A 16,095-nucleotide genomic window follows, 5' to 3' on the forward strand; every position below is an offset into this window, starting at 1 on the left:
CAAATCTCCAAATTATTTTCAAGTCCTCGCTCCTTAGCCAGCATCTTAATGCCTGTGTGGGTGTCGGTTCAGCCACTACTGACAGGCACACAGGCACTGCAGGTGTGTGTCGGGGCCAGGCTGGGGTACAGACAGGCAAAGACACAGAACCTCTTCTTCCGCTTAGTGTCACTGGTTCTACCAACAAGGAAGGAACAGGCTTCTTCCTGTGAGACACTGGGGCTCAGAGAGGGTGGGAAGCCCTGGGCTGGGGAAGGACAGCCTAGGCTGGGGGCCAGCTGACCATCCACTCAGCCCTGGGGCTACTTCCTGACTGGGACATCTGACCAGGAACCCTAACTGTTAGAGGCCCTCAGCTGTAATATTCCTTAAAAGATAAAACCTTATTTGAACCAGGACTTGTTCTAACATTTCCTCTTGAATCTAACTCAGGCAAAGAGCCTAAAGTGATTTTCTGGTGCTTCTGACTGTCCAAGGGCATGTCTGTTGTACTACTTCAGCATCCACACTATTCTCCCTCTTTATTCTATTGAGTGACCCTCGATTTTTATTTATTTTAGCTTCCTTTAACTTTATACATTAAAGACAGCAACACGAACACAGACTAAGCTCCTTGTCCAGATAAGAAGGACTGGGAGCTCTGTTCAGACTTTTCTGAACCCCCAGCAGGTGTCCAACCAGACCCCAGAAAATCAGTCCATCTGGACACATGGTGCTCACAGGGATGATGCAGGTGATTTCCGGGGCTCAGTGTACTGATGCAGAGAACCCAGTTTCAGAGAGTGCAGAACACTCACCAGAACCACACTTTCATTCCCAGAGCAAACATTGTGACATCAACACTATTCATCACAGACAAAGCTTCTGAGGAGGAAGTAGACGTGCCTGTTCACACAGGAAGAGTCCTGGAATGAACTAGTCAGCGTGGCCTCCCTCACCTGCTTCCCTCATCAGGAGATCAAAGTGCAGCTGACTCTCTCCAGCAGGGATGGAGGGTGGGGTTGACTTTAGAAACCAGGTATCATCTCAGCCTTGAACCCCAGGGAAGCCAAACACCCCATCACCTACCTCACCTCATACCCAAAAGTTACAGTGAGCCAGAGGGAATGCTGACCTGTGAAAAACCATCCTGCTTATTTAAAATCCCACTAGGGCTAAGCAGGAAGCCAGGATGAGTTAAACAGAGGATCTGCAAAGAAAATTAACTAGTACAGGGAAGAGAGAATGTGAAGGCTCTGGTCTTGTCTTGCCCAATGTAACATCCTCTTTTCCCAGAAGCACTGAGCTCACTGTCCTGAAGCAGATTAGGTCACAGCCATGGCATCAGTCCACAGTCACAGACACGTGTAATCTTACTATTTACATGACTGACGGCTGTGTTTTCCACAACCTTGGGGATACTTGGGGACACACCCCACAAGGACTGCTGATCTTCCCTGGCAGGGGAACTGCATGCAAGGACCCAGGGCTGACTTTCTTGTTGCAGGTCATCATTCACGCTTCCTGAGACCTGCTAGTTGTTACTATGTTCCTAATTGCCTAATGTTCAAGCCTCTATGCCTTTGGAAATGGCCAGCAAGTACTTTATAAGCACTCACTCAAGAAATCCTCATAAGGACCCCGAGACTGAAGGACTAAGAGCACTCACTGTTCAGTGGTGAGCTGGGTGTCAGACACAACTCTGTCTTATTCCCAAGGCTGTGTTTTTAGTTACAGCTGCACTGTCTCAGAAGGAGAAGGGTTAAGGATGTCCATGTGTGACTAAATGCATTTTTCTCCAGACTTTGCTATTTATGTTCAGAAAACTTCAAAATCTTACTCAACTAATATCCAACAGTCTTAGACATGACTGCACATCTTACTAAATACCTTCAGTTGAACAAAGTCCCTGGGAATCTGGCATGAGAACCCCTTAAAATAGCAGACTTGAGGAGTCATGGTCTGGATATATGTGACACACGTGCTAACCCTTCCCTAGTGATGACCACGGCAGACATTGCCAGTTGATCACAGAACCTTTTCAGACAGAATTTGGATGTGGCTTCATCATTCAGGCACTGCCAAATGGATAGAGTTGGCTAGAGAAAGGCAGCCAAGCATCATTTAGTTTTATGTACCTCTCCACGACTTATCATTGCTGTGCTTACTTTTGTAAAAATGTGCAAAAAAAAAAAATTATAATCAGCTGTAGATGTGTCATTCAGATGACAAAAATTAACCTGTTTTCAGAGGCAGCTAGGCACTTCAATCTGAAAATAAACCTCAAGATGCCAGTAGTCCTTCAGAGCACAAGGATAAAGCAAGCTTATGCAACTGAAGAAAGCAATAGGGTGTCTTTCTTTTTGCTGGTGCCTTAGCAGTGACTTTTTTACTATCAGTTACTATTTAGAGAAAACAGTGGCAGTATTTATGACACAGACCCATCACCTAAAGAGAAAATTTAAATAGCTCTAATCAACTGGCTACCATATTTGGTTATCTGGGGTGTGGAGGAAAGAGTACTTGGGTTGGGTTGAATTTATTGTCTAACATTGTGGCAGCCTGTTAGGCTGCAACAAACGCCAATATTCACAGGGATAGGGCCAAAATTCTCAGACTCTCCAGATCAAACACTGAGAAAATCCTGTACTGGTTCTTGAAAAAGGCTCAGGAGGTACCCTTCCTTCCATTTCCATATGAAAGGAAGTGGCCCATTCTCCAGGCATAAATCTCAGTCACATGTTCCTTCTGGGACAATCCCTCTTTGAATGTACCAGAGACCTGCTTTGCAACAAGACTGTTGAATGACTCAGTTTCATGGGTGGCCTCAGATCCTAAAACTGGATGGAGCTCATCATTTCCTCTTCTGCCTCCCCAGGTCCTACCAAGTCACATGAGCAGGACGTCACACACACCTGGACTCAACTGCTCCCCATCCATCTAAACACTTCATAAGACCAGATCTCATGGGAGGTCAGCTGGTTCTCTTGAACAGTGAAATTTTTATAGCTTTTATAAAAATGACACTATCCTTTATGCAAATACTTAGGATAAATGTCTCTCAATAGTTTATTATTAAAAAAATATGCAAACGGTATAACCCAAAACTCCTTTATCTTGATGAATTTAGATTTTTTCCCCATTTAGTAAACACAAAAAACCATGGGATCAATATGCTTGTCTTTTTGGCTTGTTTTCCACAAAGTTAAGTTAGTGTGAATTTGCAATAACTATTTATCTTTGGAATTTCTGATACAAACATCTTTCCTTGCTTTTTGGCTACTATCCTTTTATACATTTTTGAAAAGATATGTAGCAATTCTACTTTCCTTATGATTTTTTGTTTTAATATTGATGAAATATGTTTATGAATTAATAGTGAGATAATCTCTGAATTATTTCATCCTCTATGATTACCTGCATAATGGAATAATTAATCATAAAATGTGTTCCCCATTATTCTAAAATGCACTGGGATGACCCAGAGGGATGGTATGGGGAGGGAGGAGGGAGGGGGTTCAGGATGGGGAACATGTGTACACCCATGGCAGATGCATGGCAAACCATGCATCCGTGATGTATGGCAAAACCAATACAATATTGTAAAGTAAAAAAAAAAATAATAATAATAATAATAAATAAATAAATAAAAAGAAAAAATAAAATAAAACTTGAATGGAAAAATAGACTATATGCATACTAAATGGATCTCTTTCCTGTGTCCTCCTAAGGGGATTATTTTCAGCCATCTATTTAAATGAACAACTTTGGGAAAGGGAGACCAGAAACTGTGGCATCACCCCAAATACTGGCGATGATAAAGAGCAAATCCAAAAAATAACAGGGCTTATCTTTGCAAAGCATTTAACAACTGAAGTTTATTTGCCATCTTTGGAGTATATGAGAGAAAGTGTTTTTCAGATATATCACCTCTAACATGGAAGTATATTTCGTGATGCCTCTTTTCCTTTGCATGAGCTTTTTCTTTCCTTGTAATTTCCAGTAACTTCAGGGAGAGAAAAATCTCACAGTTTCCTTCTACATTAGGATCTAATATGATGAAACATTTTATTTTTTTGAAAAGTGTTTATGGAGTTCCTGCTTTGTGTTAGGAAGCATATCATGAACTAAACAAAAACAGTCTCAATCCTCGTGGTACTCATATTCATACTTACTGTGTTAAAATGAAAAGCTTGCAGCTGACCTGCCACCAGATCCATTTGCCTAAGGTCCACATGACTCTCGGGAGCCATAATATTTAATTACCTAATGTTAACTTAGTGAAAAATTCTGGAAGACAGTATGCAGAATTTCAGGGGTCTGGTTAATTATGGCATGAACAGAATTCAGCCTTCACTGCCATCCCAACCTGAGAGCCCTGGCACTCACTTGTACATTCCAGGCGTTTGATATCTCCATACGTCCATAAGAAATATATCCGAAGGAGGAAGAAAATGATGCTAAGGGGAATCACGGGTATTGCAATCCAAGGAATCACACCCACCATCACACCTGCGACACCAGTCATCAATATAAACATCTGAAATAGAGAAGATAGGTACAGAGGCCTCCTTATCAAGGATTCTTTTAAAAGATAAACTTGACTGTTTTGCTGAGATTCAACTCCTTTATTCAAAAGATTTGTTGGAAAGGCAGGAAATGCTTTACCATCCAAAGAAATACAATTATAGGTGGTCATTACAATATTTATTGCATGTGTCAAACACTCTGATAAGAACTTTCTGGGTATTAGCTCTTATGATACACTCAGTAAACTGATGAGGCGGGTATTACTATTTTTAACAGATAAGAATATTTGAGTAAGACTTGAATCCAAAACTATCCAAAGTAAGTAAGTGTTAGTAGAGGGATGAGTGAGCAGGCATCACAGGTGAGGAATCCGGAAGCGTCAGCTATGCATGTGGAGAGAAAGATGTAGTTAATTACACATTCAGTGTCCAGAAAACTAGGACAAAATTAAATGTTGAACATTGGAAACAGAAATTCTTCTTTCTTTCTCAGTTTTCTAACCATAGTCAACATTTACTAAGTGCTGACTGTGTACAAGCTGTACATTCAGTATTTCACATGTATTAACGTCTCACAACCAGCCCTATCTAGTAATAGTACTATTTCATTTTACAGATGGAAACACTGAAGCACAGGGATAGAAAAAGCAACTTGACAGAGACAACAAAGCATAACTCACAGAGTTGGGGAGCCCAATTTTATGACACATTTAAGCCTGCTCTCAACATATAATATCCAATCCACAGTGAGGGTGGCTATAGTATGACCAACAAGTAGAAGTAAAACTCTTAGAAAAAGTCCAAGAAGTTTTTTTGTTTTGTTTTGTTTTGTTTTAGCTTAAAAACTCTGGTTCCTTTTTGCTCAAAATTTGTTTTTGAAACTTTATGACACATTTAAGCTTGCTCTCAACATACAACCAACTTTCTATCATTATGCTAAGTATTTAAAATGTTTATTTCAAAGGCTAATGATTATAACAACAACAGACAACAACAGGTACTTACTATATGCAAGGCACGGTGCTAAGAGGTCTATGAACATTCATTTAATCATCACATCATCCCCTGAGGTAATTTTATCTTGGAAAATGATCTTGGCCTAAAAAGATAGCAGGTAGAATAGAACCAGGCTTTCCCAGTGGCTCAGTGGTAAAGAATATGCTTGCAGTGTAGGAGATACAGGAGACATGAGTTCAATCCCTGTGTTGGGTAGATTCCTGGAGAAGGGCATGTCAACCCACTCCAGTATTCTTGCCTAGAGAATCCCGGAGGAGCCTGGAGGGCTATAGTCCACAAAGTCACAAAGAGTCAGACATGACTGAAGTGACTTAGCTCACATGCACACAGTACAGAAAATCAAGGCATTGTTTGATACTAATTTAAGTTTCATCTTTATCAGGAAAAGTATGATATTATGGTATAAAGCTTTAGGTGGTAGAAATGTAATAAAAATTAGTGTCTGTCTGCTATGGAAGTGGGGTGGGGTGGTAGAGATGTGAAGATTCACACAGCCTGGGCCAAGGCCTCTGAAGTTTACAATCTCAGATGGATACAAATCCATGATGATCTGTACAAGGCACGGAGTGCTGGAGAAACAGGCAGAATACATGAATACTTTTTAGAGGAGTCTAAGAGACTGATGACTGAATTTCACAGGCTGGTTTAACAAACAAAATGAGTGGCGTGAATAATTTGCAGGTAATAATCACAGTTGATAAAAATTTTGAGCAAAAAGGAGCCAGAGTTTTGAGCAAAAAAAAAAAGCCTTTCTCTAAGAGTTTTATTTCTACCTGTCGGTCATACTATAGCCACCCTCACTGTGGATTGGATATTATATTATAAAAACACATATATACATACAATGTATGGGTTTACATTTGTATGTATCTATGTATATAAACTTCTGAATCTTTTGTTGTCAGCTGTCTCAAACTATTTAAGTTGGTAGAAGACACACATAGTAGACAGGAAAAAGCCAACATCTGAAGAAGGAAACAAAAGATTCTGGTATGAAATAAACATCCCTTCCCCGAAGCCAACCTCATTTCTTCCTTCCATATTCCCAGGAATTCCAAGGAGCCTAATCCAAGCTACACACACAATTCCCACCCTATGACTGGATTTCAGGCCAATCTGATGACTCACCTCACCATGGCCAGTGTTTCTGTACTTCTGTCACACTACGACAGAGACCATGACGTGTGCACACCAAGAAGAATGTTGACCTAGAAGCAAGTGACTCAAGTCCTGATGCCCCAAGATACAGGGGAATCATGTTGATATGTTTGTAACCTATTAGGTTATATGTTTGTAACCTATTACCAGTTGGGAAATTTCACCCAAAGTCAATGAAGCCACATGAACAAATACAAAAAATTATTGGATGAAATCTTTCACTTGAGAGTACATGGTGATTTTCATCAGTCAGAATAATTCTTTAGTTTGCAGAGAATGACAACAGTCTGGTTAGAATATCAGATCACTAAGGCAGAGGGCCCACCACCACCACCTATGGAAGGAAGTCTAATGAGCACCTCTCTTCCTCAAGAAAGATGCTGTCCTGTGAGCAGCTATTTCTGAGAAACCACACTGGTCTCTAAATGAACTGTTCGTGAAGTATATATAAAAACAGTAAAGAAAAGAAAAAGAAAATATTGCTTGTTTAAAAACCTGATCAATCAAAAAAATTGAAAAATAAGACAGTTTATTGTTAGAGGCCACAACAGCAAGTTTTCACATAAGACGAGAAATTCCACACTTATCTCTATCTCACAAAGAAATGATGGTTACCTCCACTCTCCCAAATACCAATAATGGACAACATTTTAAGAGGCTTGCCATGTACGCCACCTCACAAGCATTTCACAGGCATTATTTAATCTCATTCTCACATCAATATGAATAGGAGAGATTATCCTCTCTATTTACAAAGCAGGAAACAGATGCTCAGAGAAGTTTATTGACTTGTCCAAAGAGGGTGCTTTTGACCCCAAACCTCTTCTTTTAATTCCTGCTTGATACTGTGTCACATAGAGAAGCAAAATTTATATTTAAAAAGCTAACATCTAGAGAATTCCTGGGTGTCCAGTGGTTAGGACTCAGCACTTTTTCTGCCATGGACCTGGATTCAATCCCTGTTCAGAGAACTAAGATCCCATAAACCATGACATATGGCCCCCTCAAAATTAACATATAAATATACTCTCTTGTTATATATTTTCCCTTCGGTCTGCATATTCTAATTTTATTGGGTTTCCTGGGATCAGATCTGGTCTCTCCCAAGTGAGGATCCAGTCCTAGATTCCCAGTTAATCAGGGAATAACAGCCTACTCAGCTCATAGAGCACTGATAGCTCTTAAAGTGAAAATGAAAGTTGCTCAGTTAAGTCCGACTCTTTGCAACCCCATGAACTATAGAGTTCATGGAATTCTCATGGGCAGAATACTGGAGTGGGTAATCATTCCCTTCTCCAGGGGATCTTCTCAATCCAGAGATCAAACCCAGGTCTCCTGCATTGCAGGTGGATTCTTTACCAGTTGAGCCACCAGGAAAGCCTGAAAGCTCTTAAAAGTGCTCACTAATAGAACATACTAACATATGTTAATTTAAGAATCATTCTTTAAATAAAAAAAAGAAAATTTCATAAGAAAGATGAGTTCTAAGCCCCAAAAGCAAGATGACTTGGAAAAAAATAAAATTTAATAAATACATAAACCCTAAGGACAGAAAATGAGGCTGAAGAGCTTAAATGTTTAACATCTGTATGGTGTTTAGCATCAAGATGGTGGTAAAAACACTAAAATTTCACCAGGAAGTCTTGACTGCAGAATTAACACTGTATTGTAGTACTGCAGATTTTAACATACTCCTTTCACAAGCACAGTTTGAAATATAAGAACCTATTTACCTCCTGTGCATTTAATTTACAAATTGCTCTTACAGTCCTGTAGAAATTCCTAGGTATCTACTACATGTTACTTTAAACTTCATACTAAGGGATTCTGTTCTTGATAGTCTCTGTGAAGCTTGTGCCAAAGAACATGTTATCATTAAACAAGAGTAAAAATTTGCTTTTCTTATTTTATGCAAATAAATATTCCATCCATACTTTTGGTTCACTCCATCCAACCAATCCATCCTAAAGGAGATCAGTCCTGGGTGTTCATTGGAGGGACTGATGCTGAAGTTGAAACTTCAATACTTTGGCCACCTGATGCGGAGAGCTGACTAATTTGAGAGATCCTGATACTGGGAAAGATTGAGGGCAGGAGGAGAAGGGGACGACAGAGTACGAGATAGTTGGATGGCATCACCGACACAATGGACATGGATTTGGGTGGACTGTGGGAGTTGGTGATGGACAGGGAAGCATGGCATGCTGCGGTTCATGGTGTCACAAAGAGTTGGATACGACTGAGTGACTGAATTGAACTGAACTGAATTATTATGTGAATTATCTCTTGCTTGTTCTTATATTAGGCAAAATGTGAGTGCTCAGTCACTCAGTCCAGTCATGTCTGGCTTTTTGCGACCTCATGGACTGTAGCCTGCCAGGCTCCTCTGTCCATGGGGATTCTCCAGGCAAGAATACTGGAGTGGATTGCCATGCCCTACTCCAGGGGATCTTCCTAACCCAGGGATCGAACCCAGATCTCCCACATTGCAAGTGGATTTTTTATAGTCTGAGCCACCAGCCCAGGCAAAATGTGAAATATATACTTAATCATAAAGCCATTAATCAGTAAGCAGTAGTTTTATTATATGTTTACAGTATTAAAAAATAAAATCAGGATAATTAAGATTGCTAACATCTCAAAAGAATTTCTGAACTTTTAATTCTGTATCAGACTCTTAAGAATTCTGTTTCAAGCTATGGTAAGTACAAATCATCCAGATAGCATTAAACTATTACTGATTTTGCAAAATATATAATTTAAGTGTAATAAACAAAGTAAGATTCACTTCTTGGCAAGAAAACAAGGCAAGATTTCCTTGTTATTTAGAGAGGAAAAAAATGATGACTAGTTTTTGATCTGTAAGCTGTTTGCTGATGTGGGTGTAGGACAAATTCTTCTACCTATTTACTCTGGAAACATGAAATTAAAAATAATCTCTCAATGAAATGGCAATCACTGTGCTACTACCCAGGGAAGGTGATAGCACCCCACTCCAGTACTCTTGCCTGGAAAATCCCAGGGACGGAGGAGCCTGGTAGGCTGCAGTCCTTGGGGTTGCTAAGAGTCGAACACTACTGAGTGACTTCACTTTCACTTTTCACTTTCATGCATTGGAGAAGGAAATGGCAACCCACTCCAGTGTTCTTGCCTGGAGAATCCCAGGGATGGGGGAGCCTGGTGGGCTGGCGTCTCTGGGGACGAACAGAGTCGGACACGACTGAAGTGACTTAGCAGCAGCAGCAGGAGCAGCAGCAGCAGCAGCAGCAGTGCTACTACCTAACACAAGACTTTTGTGGAGTCGGTAAAATCTTGATTAGACTACATGAAAAGATTAAGAAAGAAAATGTACTTCATATTAAACAATACTCACTACCCTTCCATTACAGGAGAAATAGAAACAAAGGGAAAACATGGAAGGCTTTTAAATGTAAGCTCCTAAGCTTAATACCTTGGTTGGTAAAGTAATGCCTCTGCTTTTTAATATGCTGTCTAGGTTGGTCATAGCTTTTCTTCCAAGGAGCAAGCATCTTCTAATTTCCTAGCTGCAGTTACCATCTGCAGTGATTTTAGAGGCCCCCAAAATAAAGTCTGACTCTGTTCCCACTGTTTCCCCATATATTTCCCATGAAGTGATGGGACCAGATGCCATGATCTTAGTTTTCTGAATGTTGAGCCTTAAGCCAACTTTTTCACTCTCCTATTTCACTTTCATCAAGAAGCTTTTAGTTCTTCTTCACTTTCTGCCATAAGGGTGGTGTCATCTGCGTATCTGAGGTTATTGATATTTCTCCTGGCAATCTTAATTCCAGCTTGTGCTTCATCCAGCCTGGAATTTTGCATGATGTACTCTGCATAATAGTTAAATAAACAGGGTGACAATATACAACCTTGATGTATTCCTTAACGGTTTGGAACCAGTTTGTTGTTCCATGTCCAGTTCTAACCATTGCTTTTTGACCTGCACACAGATTTCTCAGGAGGCAGGTCAGGTGGTCTGGCATTCCCATCTCTTGAAGAATTTTCTACAGTTTGTTGTGATCCACACAGTCATAGGCTTTGGCATAGTCAATAAAGTAAAAGTAGATGTTTTTCTGGAACTCTCTTGCTTTTTTGATGATCCAGCAGATGTTGGCAATTTGATCTCTGGTTCCTCTGCCTTTTCTAAAACCAGCTTGAACATCTGGGAGTTCATGGTTCATGTATTGTTGAAGACTTGCTTGGACAATTTTGAGCAATACTTTGCTAGCATGTGAGTTGAGTGAAATTGTGTGGTAGTTTGAACATTGTTTGGCATTGCCTTTCTTTGGGATTGGAATGAAAACTGACCTTTCCATTCCTGTGGCCACTGCTGAGTTTCCCAAATTTGCTGGCATTTTTAGTGTAGAACTTTCACAGCATCACCTTTAAGGATTTGAAATAGCTCACTGGAATTCCATCACCTCCACTAGCTTTGTTCATAGTGATGCTTTCTAAGGCCCACTTGACTTCACATTCCAGGATGTCTGGCTCTTGGTGAGTGATCACACCATGGTGGTTATCTGGGTCATGAAGATCTTTTCTGTATAGTTCTTCTGTGAATTCTTGCCACCTCTTCTTAATATCTTCTGCTTCTGCTAGGTCTGTAACATTTCTGTCCTTTATTGTGCTCATCTTTACATGAAAATTTCCCTTGGTATCTCTAATTTTCTTGAAGAGATCTCTAGTCTTTCCCATTCTATTGTTTTCCTCTATTTCTTTGCATTGTTCACTAAGGAAGGCTTTCTTATCTCTCCTTGCTATTTTTTGGAAGTCTGTATTCAACTTGGTATATGTCTCATTTTCTCCTTTGCCTTTATCTTCTCTTTTTTTCTCAGCTACTTGTAAGCCCTCCTCAGACAACCATTTTCCCATTTTGCATTTCATTTTCTTGGAGATGGTCTTGATCACCGCCTCTTGTACAATGTCATGAACCTCCATTCACAGTTCTTCAGGGACTCTGTCTATCAGATCTAATCCCTTGAATCTATTTGTCGCTTCTACTGTATAATCATAAGGGATTTGATTTAGGTCATATCTGAATGGTCTAGTGGTTTTCCATACTTTCTCTGTCTAGTCAAAGCTATGATTTTTCTAGTATTCATGTATGGTTGTAAGAGTTGGACAATAAGAAAGCTGAGTGCTGAAGAATTGATGCTTTTGAACTGTGGTGTTGGAGAAGACTCTTGAAAGTCCCTTGGTCTGCAAGGAGATCAAACCAATCAGTCCTAAATGAAATCAATCCTGAATATTCATTGGAAGGACTGATGCTGAAGCTGAAACTCCAGTACTTTGGCCACCTGATGTGAAGAACCAACTCATTGGAAAAGACCCTGATGCTGGGTAGGATTGAAGGTGGGAGGAGAAGGGGACAACAGAGGATGAGATGGTTGAATGGCATCACTGATGCAATGGATATGCATTTGAGTAGGCTCCAGGAGTTGGTGATTGACACAGAAGCCTGGTGTGCTGCAGTCCATGGGGTCTCAAAGAGTTGGTCATGACTGAGTGACTGAACTGAACTGAAACTTAATGCCAGCCTCAGGTTATTACTGATTCTGCATGTAAGCAGATATGGTACTGTGCATATCTCAGGAGGTTCAGAGATCAGCTCTGGATCCAAGATCCCTCCTTTATCACCTCTGTTTGCTCTGACCTCACCCAACTCAGTTAACTATGTTAAGTCAGAACACTACAGAACACTGGGGTATCATATCTCTATGATGGGATTTATACAAACATAGGAACCCTAAGACTCAGTTCAATTCAGTTCAGTTCAGTCACTCAGTCGTGTCCGATTCTTTGCAACCCCATGAATTGCAGCACGCCAGGCCATCACCAACTCCCGGAGTTCACTCAAACTCATGTCCATTGAGTTGGTGATGCCACCCAGCCATCTCATTCTCTGTCGTCCCCTTCTCCTCCTGCCTCCAATCCCTCCCAGCATCAGAGTCTTTTCCAATGAGTCAACTCTTCGCATGAGGTGGCCAAAGTATTGGAGTTTCAGCTTCAGCATCAGTCCTTCCAAAGAACACCCAGGACTGATATCCTTTAGAATGGACTGGTTGGATCTCCTTGCAGTCCAAGGGACTCTCAAGAATCTTCTCCAACACCACAGTTCAAAAGCATCAATTCTTTGGCACTCAGCATTCCTCACAGTCCAACTTTCACATCCATACATGATCACTGGAAAAACCATAGCCTTGACTAGATGGACCTTGGTTGACAAAGTAATGTCTCTGCTTTTGAATATGCTATCTAGGATGGTCATAACTTTCCTTCCAAGGAGTAAGCATCTTTTAATTTCATGGCTGCAGTCACCATCTGCAGTGATTTTGGAGCCTAGAAAAATAAAGTCTGACACTGTTTCCACTGTTTCCCCATCTATTTGCCATGAAGTGATGGAACTAGATGCCATTATCTTAGTTTCCTGAATGTTGACTAAGCTTCTGTAAACCCACCCTTTCCTTGGGATACACTAATCATACTCTTCATCCCTCATTTGGCTGCCTTGTATCTTTTCACAACCATACCAGCCCTGGGATCTGAGTATCCTTCAATTTGCTCCCATGAGAGTCACAGCTAACTCCACTGAAAAATGAATGGTGGTGCCTGGTTTATAATTTGTTAACCAACTCAACAGAAAACATTAGGGAAACATGGTACACTTCTTCCTTCATGTTCAGCATAACTCATTGATCAATAGTTTTCTTTCTACCTTTTGTCAGGTTCAAGCTCATTACAACATTCAAAACTGGAGTCTATCTATTTGCTACTTTAAAAAGGCACACCTTAAAAATAATAGCATTTAAATGTGGAGATAAAACATTGAAAAAGGTTCCCCATAAAAACACTAAGCAAAAGAAAGCTGTAGTCCTATCTACACCACTGTGAACATGAAGTAAGGTAGGATTCTTAGAAATAAAGGGAAATATTTAATGAGAATAGAGGGTCAATTTATCCAGAAGATCATTTTAAAAACTACATTTATATAAAATTTTAATAACATAGTGCCAAAATATAAAAATGAAAATCTGACAGAACTCAGGAGAAATAGTCTATTCAATACTTCAATACTCACAGTGCGATATTTAAACTGATAAAACAAGAAGATAAAATAAAGAGGGATATAGAATGTATTAAAAACATGATTAGTAAAAGTGACTGAATTAAATACACAATACTGCAGTCAATAACTACATAAAACATTATCTTCAATTACATATGTGCTATACTAGGGGAAGAATCAACAAACTTCAAGGGACATAAACTGTATACAACATATTCTAACTTACATACATTTAACTAGAAATCAGTAACAAAAAGGTAACTAGAAAATCAATAAATGTTTGAAGCTAAATAACACACCTGAAAATATTGCCTTATTCAAAATTACAATAAAATTAGAAAGCATTTGACATAAAAGGAAATGAAAATCCACTAACATTCAAATCTGAAGCTTCAAACTAAAATTATGCTTGGCAGTAACTTACGGTTTAAGCACTTTTTAAAAGGCTACAGAGAATATATGGGAAATCTCTGTATTTTCCTCTTAATTTTGTTGAGTTAAAGTCAAGAGTTTTAAGATACATTTTCTAATTAAAAAAAAAAAAAAAACAGAAAATAACACCCGGCATATTAAACTAAAGTATGTATAAGAATGGAAATAGGAGAAAAGCAAACATGAATGAAACAGAAGACAAACTTTTAAGCAGAAAAATCAACAAAACAAGTTCTAAATCCACAGGGCCAGCTGTTACAAAGGATAGGTGAAACTTCTGGCTAGGAGTTGATGCTGTTCTCCACAGGCAGAATATCTTTTTCTCAAAGGAAGCTTTAGCTTTTAAGGCCTTTCAGCTGATTGAATTGTGCCTACCAGACTATCTAGGATAATTATCCTTACTTAAAATCAACTGATTATAGACTTTAATCAAATCTACAAAATACCTACAGAACAACACCTAGATCACCTTTTGATTGAGTAACTGGGGAATGCAGTCTGGCCTAGATGACAAATAAAATTGACCTTTACAAAATATAAACCTTTCCTATGTCTTTTTAAGAGGCCTGCATAATTCTGATACCAAAAGCTGATAAAAACATTTTAACAAAAGCAAATTACATACCAATATCCTTCAAGAACAACAGATACAAAAATTCTTGACAGAATATTAATGAATTACACACAATGATACATAAAAAAATAAAAAGATGCTATACCATGACCAAGCAGAGTTTGCTCCAGGAATGTAAGATTAATCTTCAAATACCAATCACTTAATTCACATTAAAAGAGTAAAGGTGAATAATCATATGATTATCTGAAGATATGTAGAAAAAAATATTTGTCAAAATTTAACATCTATTCTTGACTTTTTTTTAAAGTAAAATTCTTGGCAATTAAGGAATTAATAGAAACATGTTCAATCTGATAACAGATATCTGCTGCTGCTGCTGCTGCTGCTAAGTCGCTTCAGTCGTGTCCGACTCTGTGCGACCCTAGAGATGCCAGCCCACCAGGCTCTGCCGTCCCTGGGATTCTCCAAGCAAGAACATTGGAGTGGGTTGCCATTTCCTTCTCCAATGCATGAAAGTGAAAAATGAAAGTGAAGTCACTCAGTTGTGTCCAACTCTTAGCGACCCCAAGGACTGCAGCCTACCAGGCTCCTCCGTCCATGGGATTTTCCAGGCAAGAGTACTGGAGTTGGGTGCCATTGCCTTCTCTGAACAGATATCTACCTGAAAAAAATGGCAGTTAACATTATTCATAATGAAAAAATGTTGAAAATTTTTTGTCCTAAGAGTACAAGAATGTCTTAGCACTTCTATTCCACAGTGTACTGGAAGTTCTAGCCACAAAAAATAAATATTTGAAATGAAGAAGTAAAACTGTCATTATTTACATTTGACATGATTATTTATGAAAAAATCCTACAGAATTTAAAAAAACACCAGCACCAATTCCAGAAATGCAAAGTGAATTCACAAATATATCAACTGTATTTCTATAAACTAGCAACAAGCAGTTGAAATGGTATTAAAAACAATCCAATACTATAATGAAAAAACATCAAATATTCAGGAATAAGTTTAACCAAAGAAGTATAAAATGTCTACACTAAACATTAAAAAACATTTATAAATTAAAGAAAATCTAGGTAAGCAGAGAAAAAGACTATATCCATAATTGCAGATTCAACATTGTTAAGACTCAGAATCCTCAAATTGATCTAGAGCTAAAAGAAAATATTAATAAAAATTCCACCATACTTTTATTAAAAATCAATTGAAAGGCTTCTAAAATTTACACAGAAAAGTAAAGAATCTAGAATGATTAAAATAATCTCAACAAAGAAGTACAAAGTTAGAGGACTTCAGCTACTGGATTTCGTGT

At 38.9% G+C, this 16,095-nt stretch overlaps 1 protein-coding gene across 2 annotated transcripts in view; it reads right to left on the bottom strand.

Annotated features, from left to right (window-relative positions):
- The window catches only part of LOC133258049 (ATP-binding cassette sub-family C member 4-like), a 656,993-nt gene that overhangs the window by 43,044 nt on the left and 597,854 nt on the right, over positions 1-16,095 (bottom strand). For both annotated transcript variants that reach the window (XM_061434381.1, XM_061434382.1), the window contains one exon: positions 4,369-4,519. In XM_061434381.1, the coding sequence (XP_061290365.1) occupies positions 4,369-4,519 (151 nt within the window). The remainder of the gene's footprint in view (positions 1-4,368; positions 4,520-16,095) is intronic.

The sequence above is a fragment of the Bos javanicus genome, chromosome 12 (assembly GCF_032452875.1).
Source record: "Bos javanicus breed banteng chromosome 12, ARS-OSU_banteng_1.0, whole genome shotgun sequence".
Classification (NCBI taxonomy): Eukaryota; Metazoa; Chordata; class Mammalia; order Artiodactyla; family Bovidae; genus Bos; species Bos javanicus.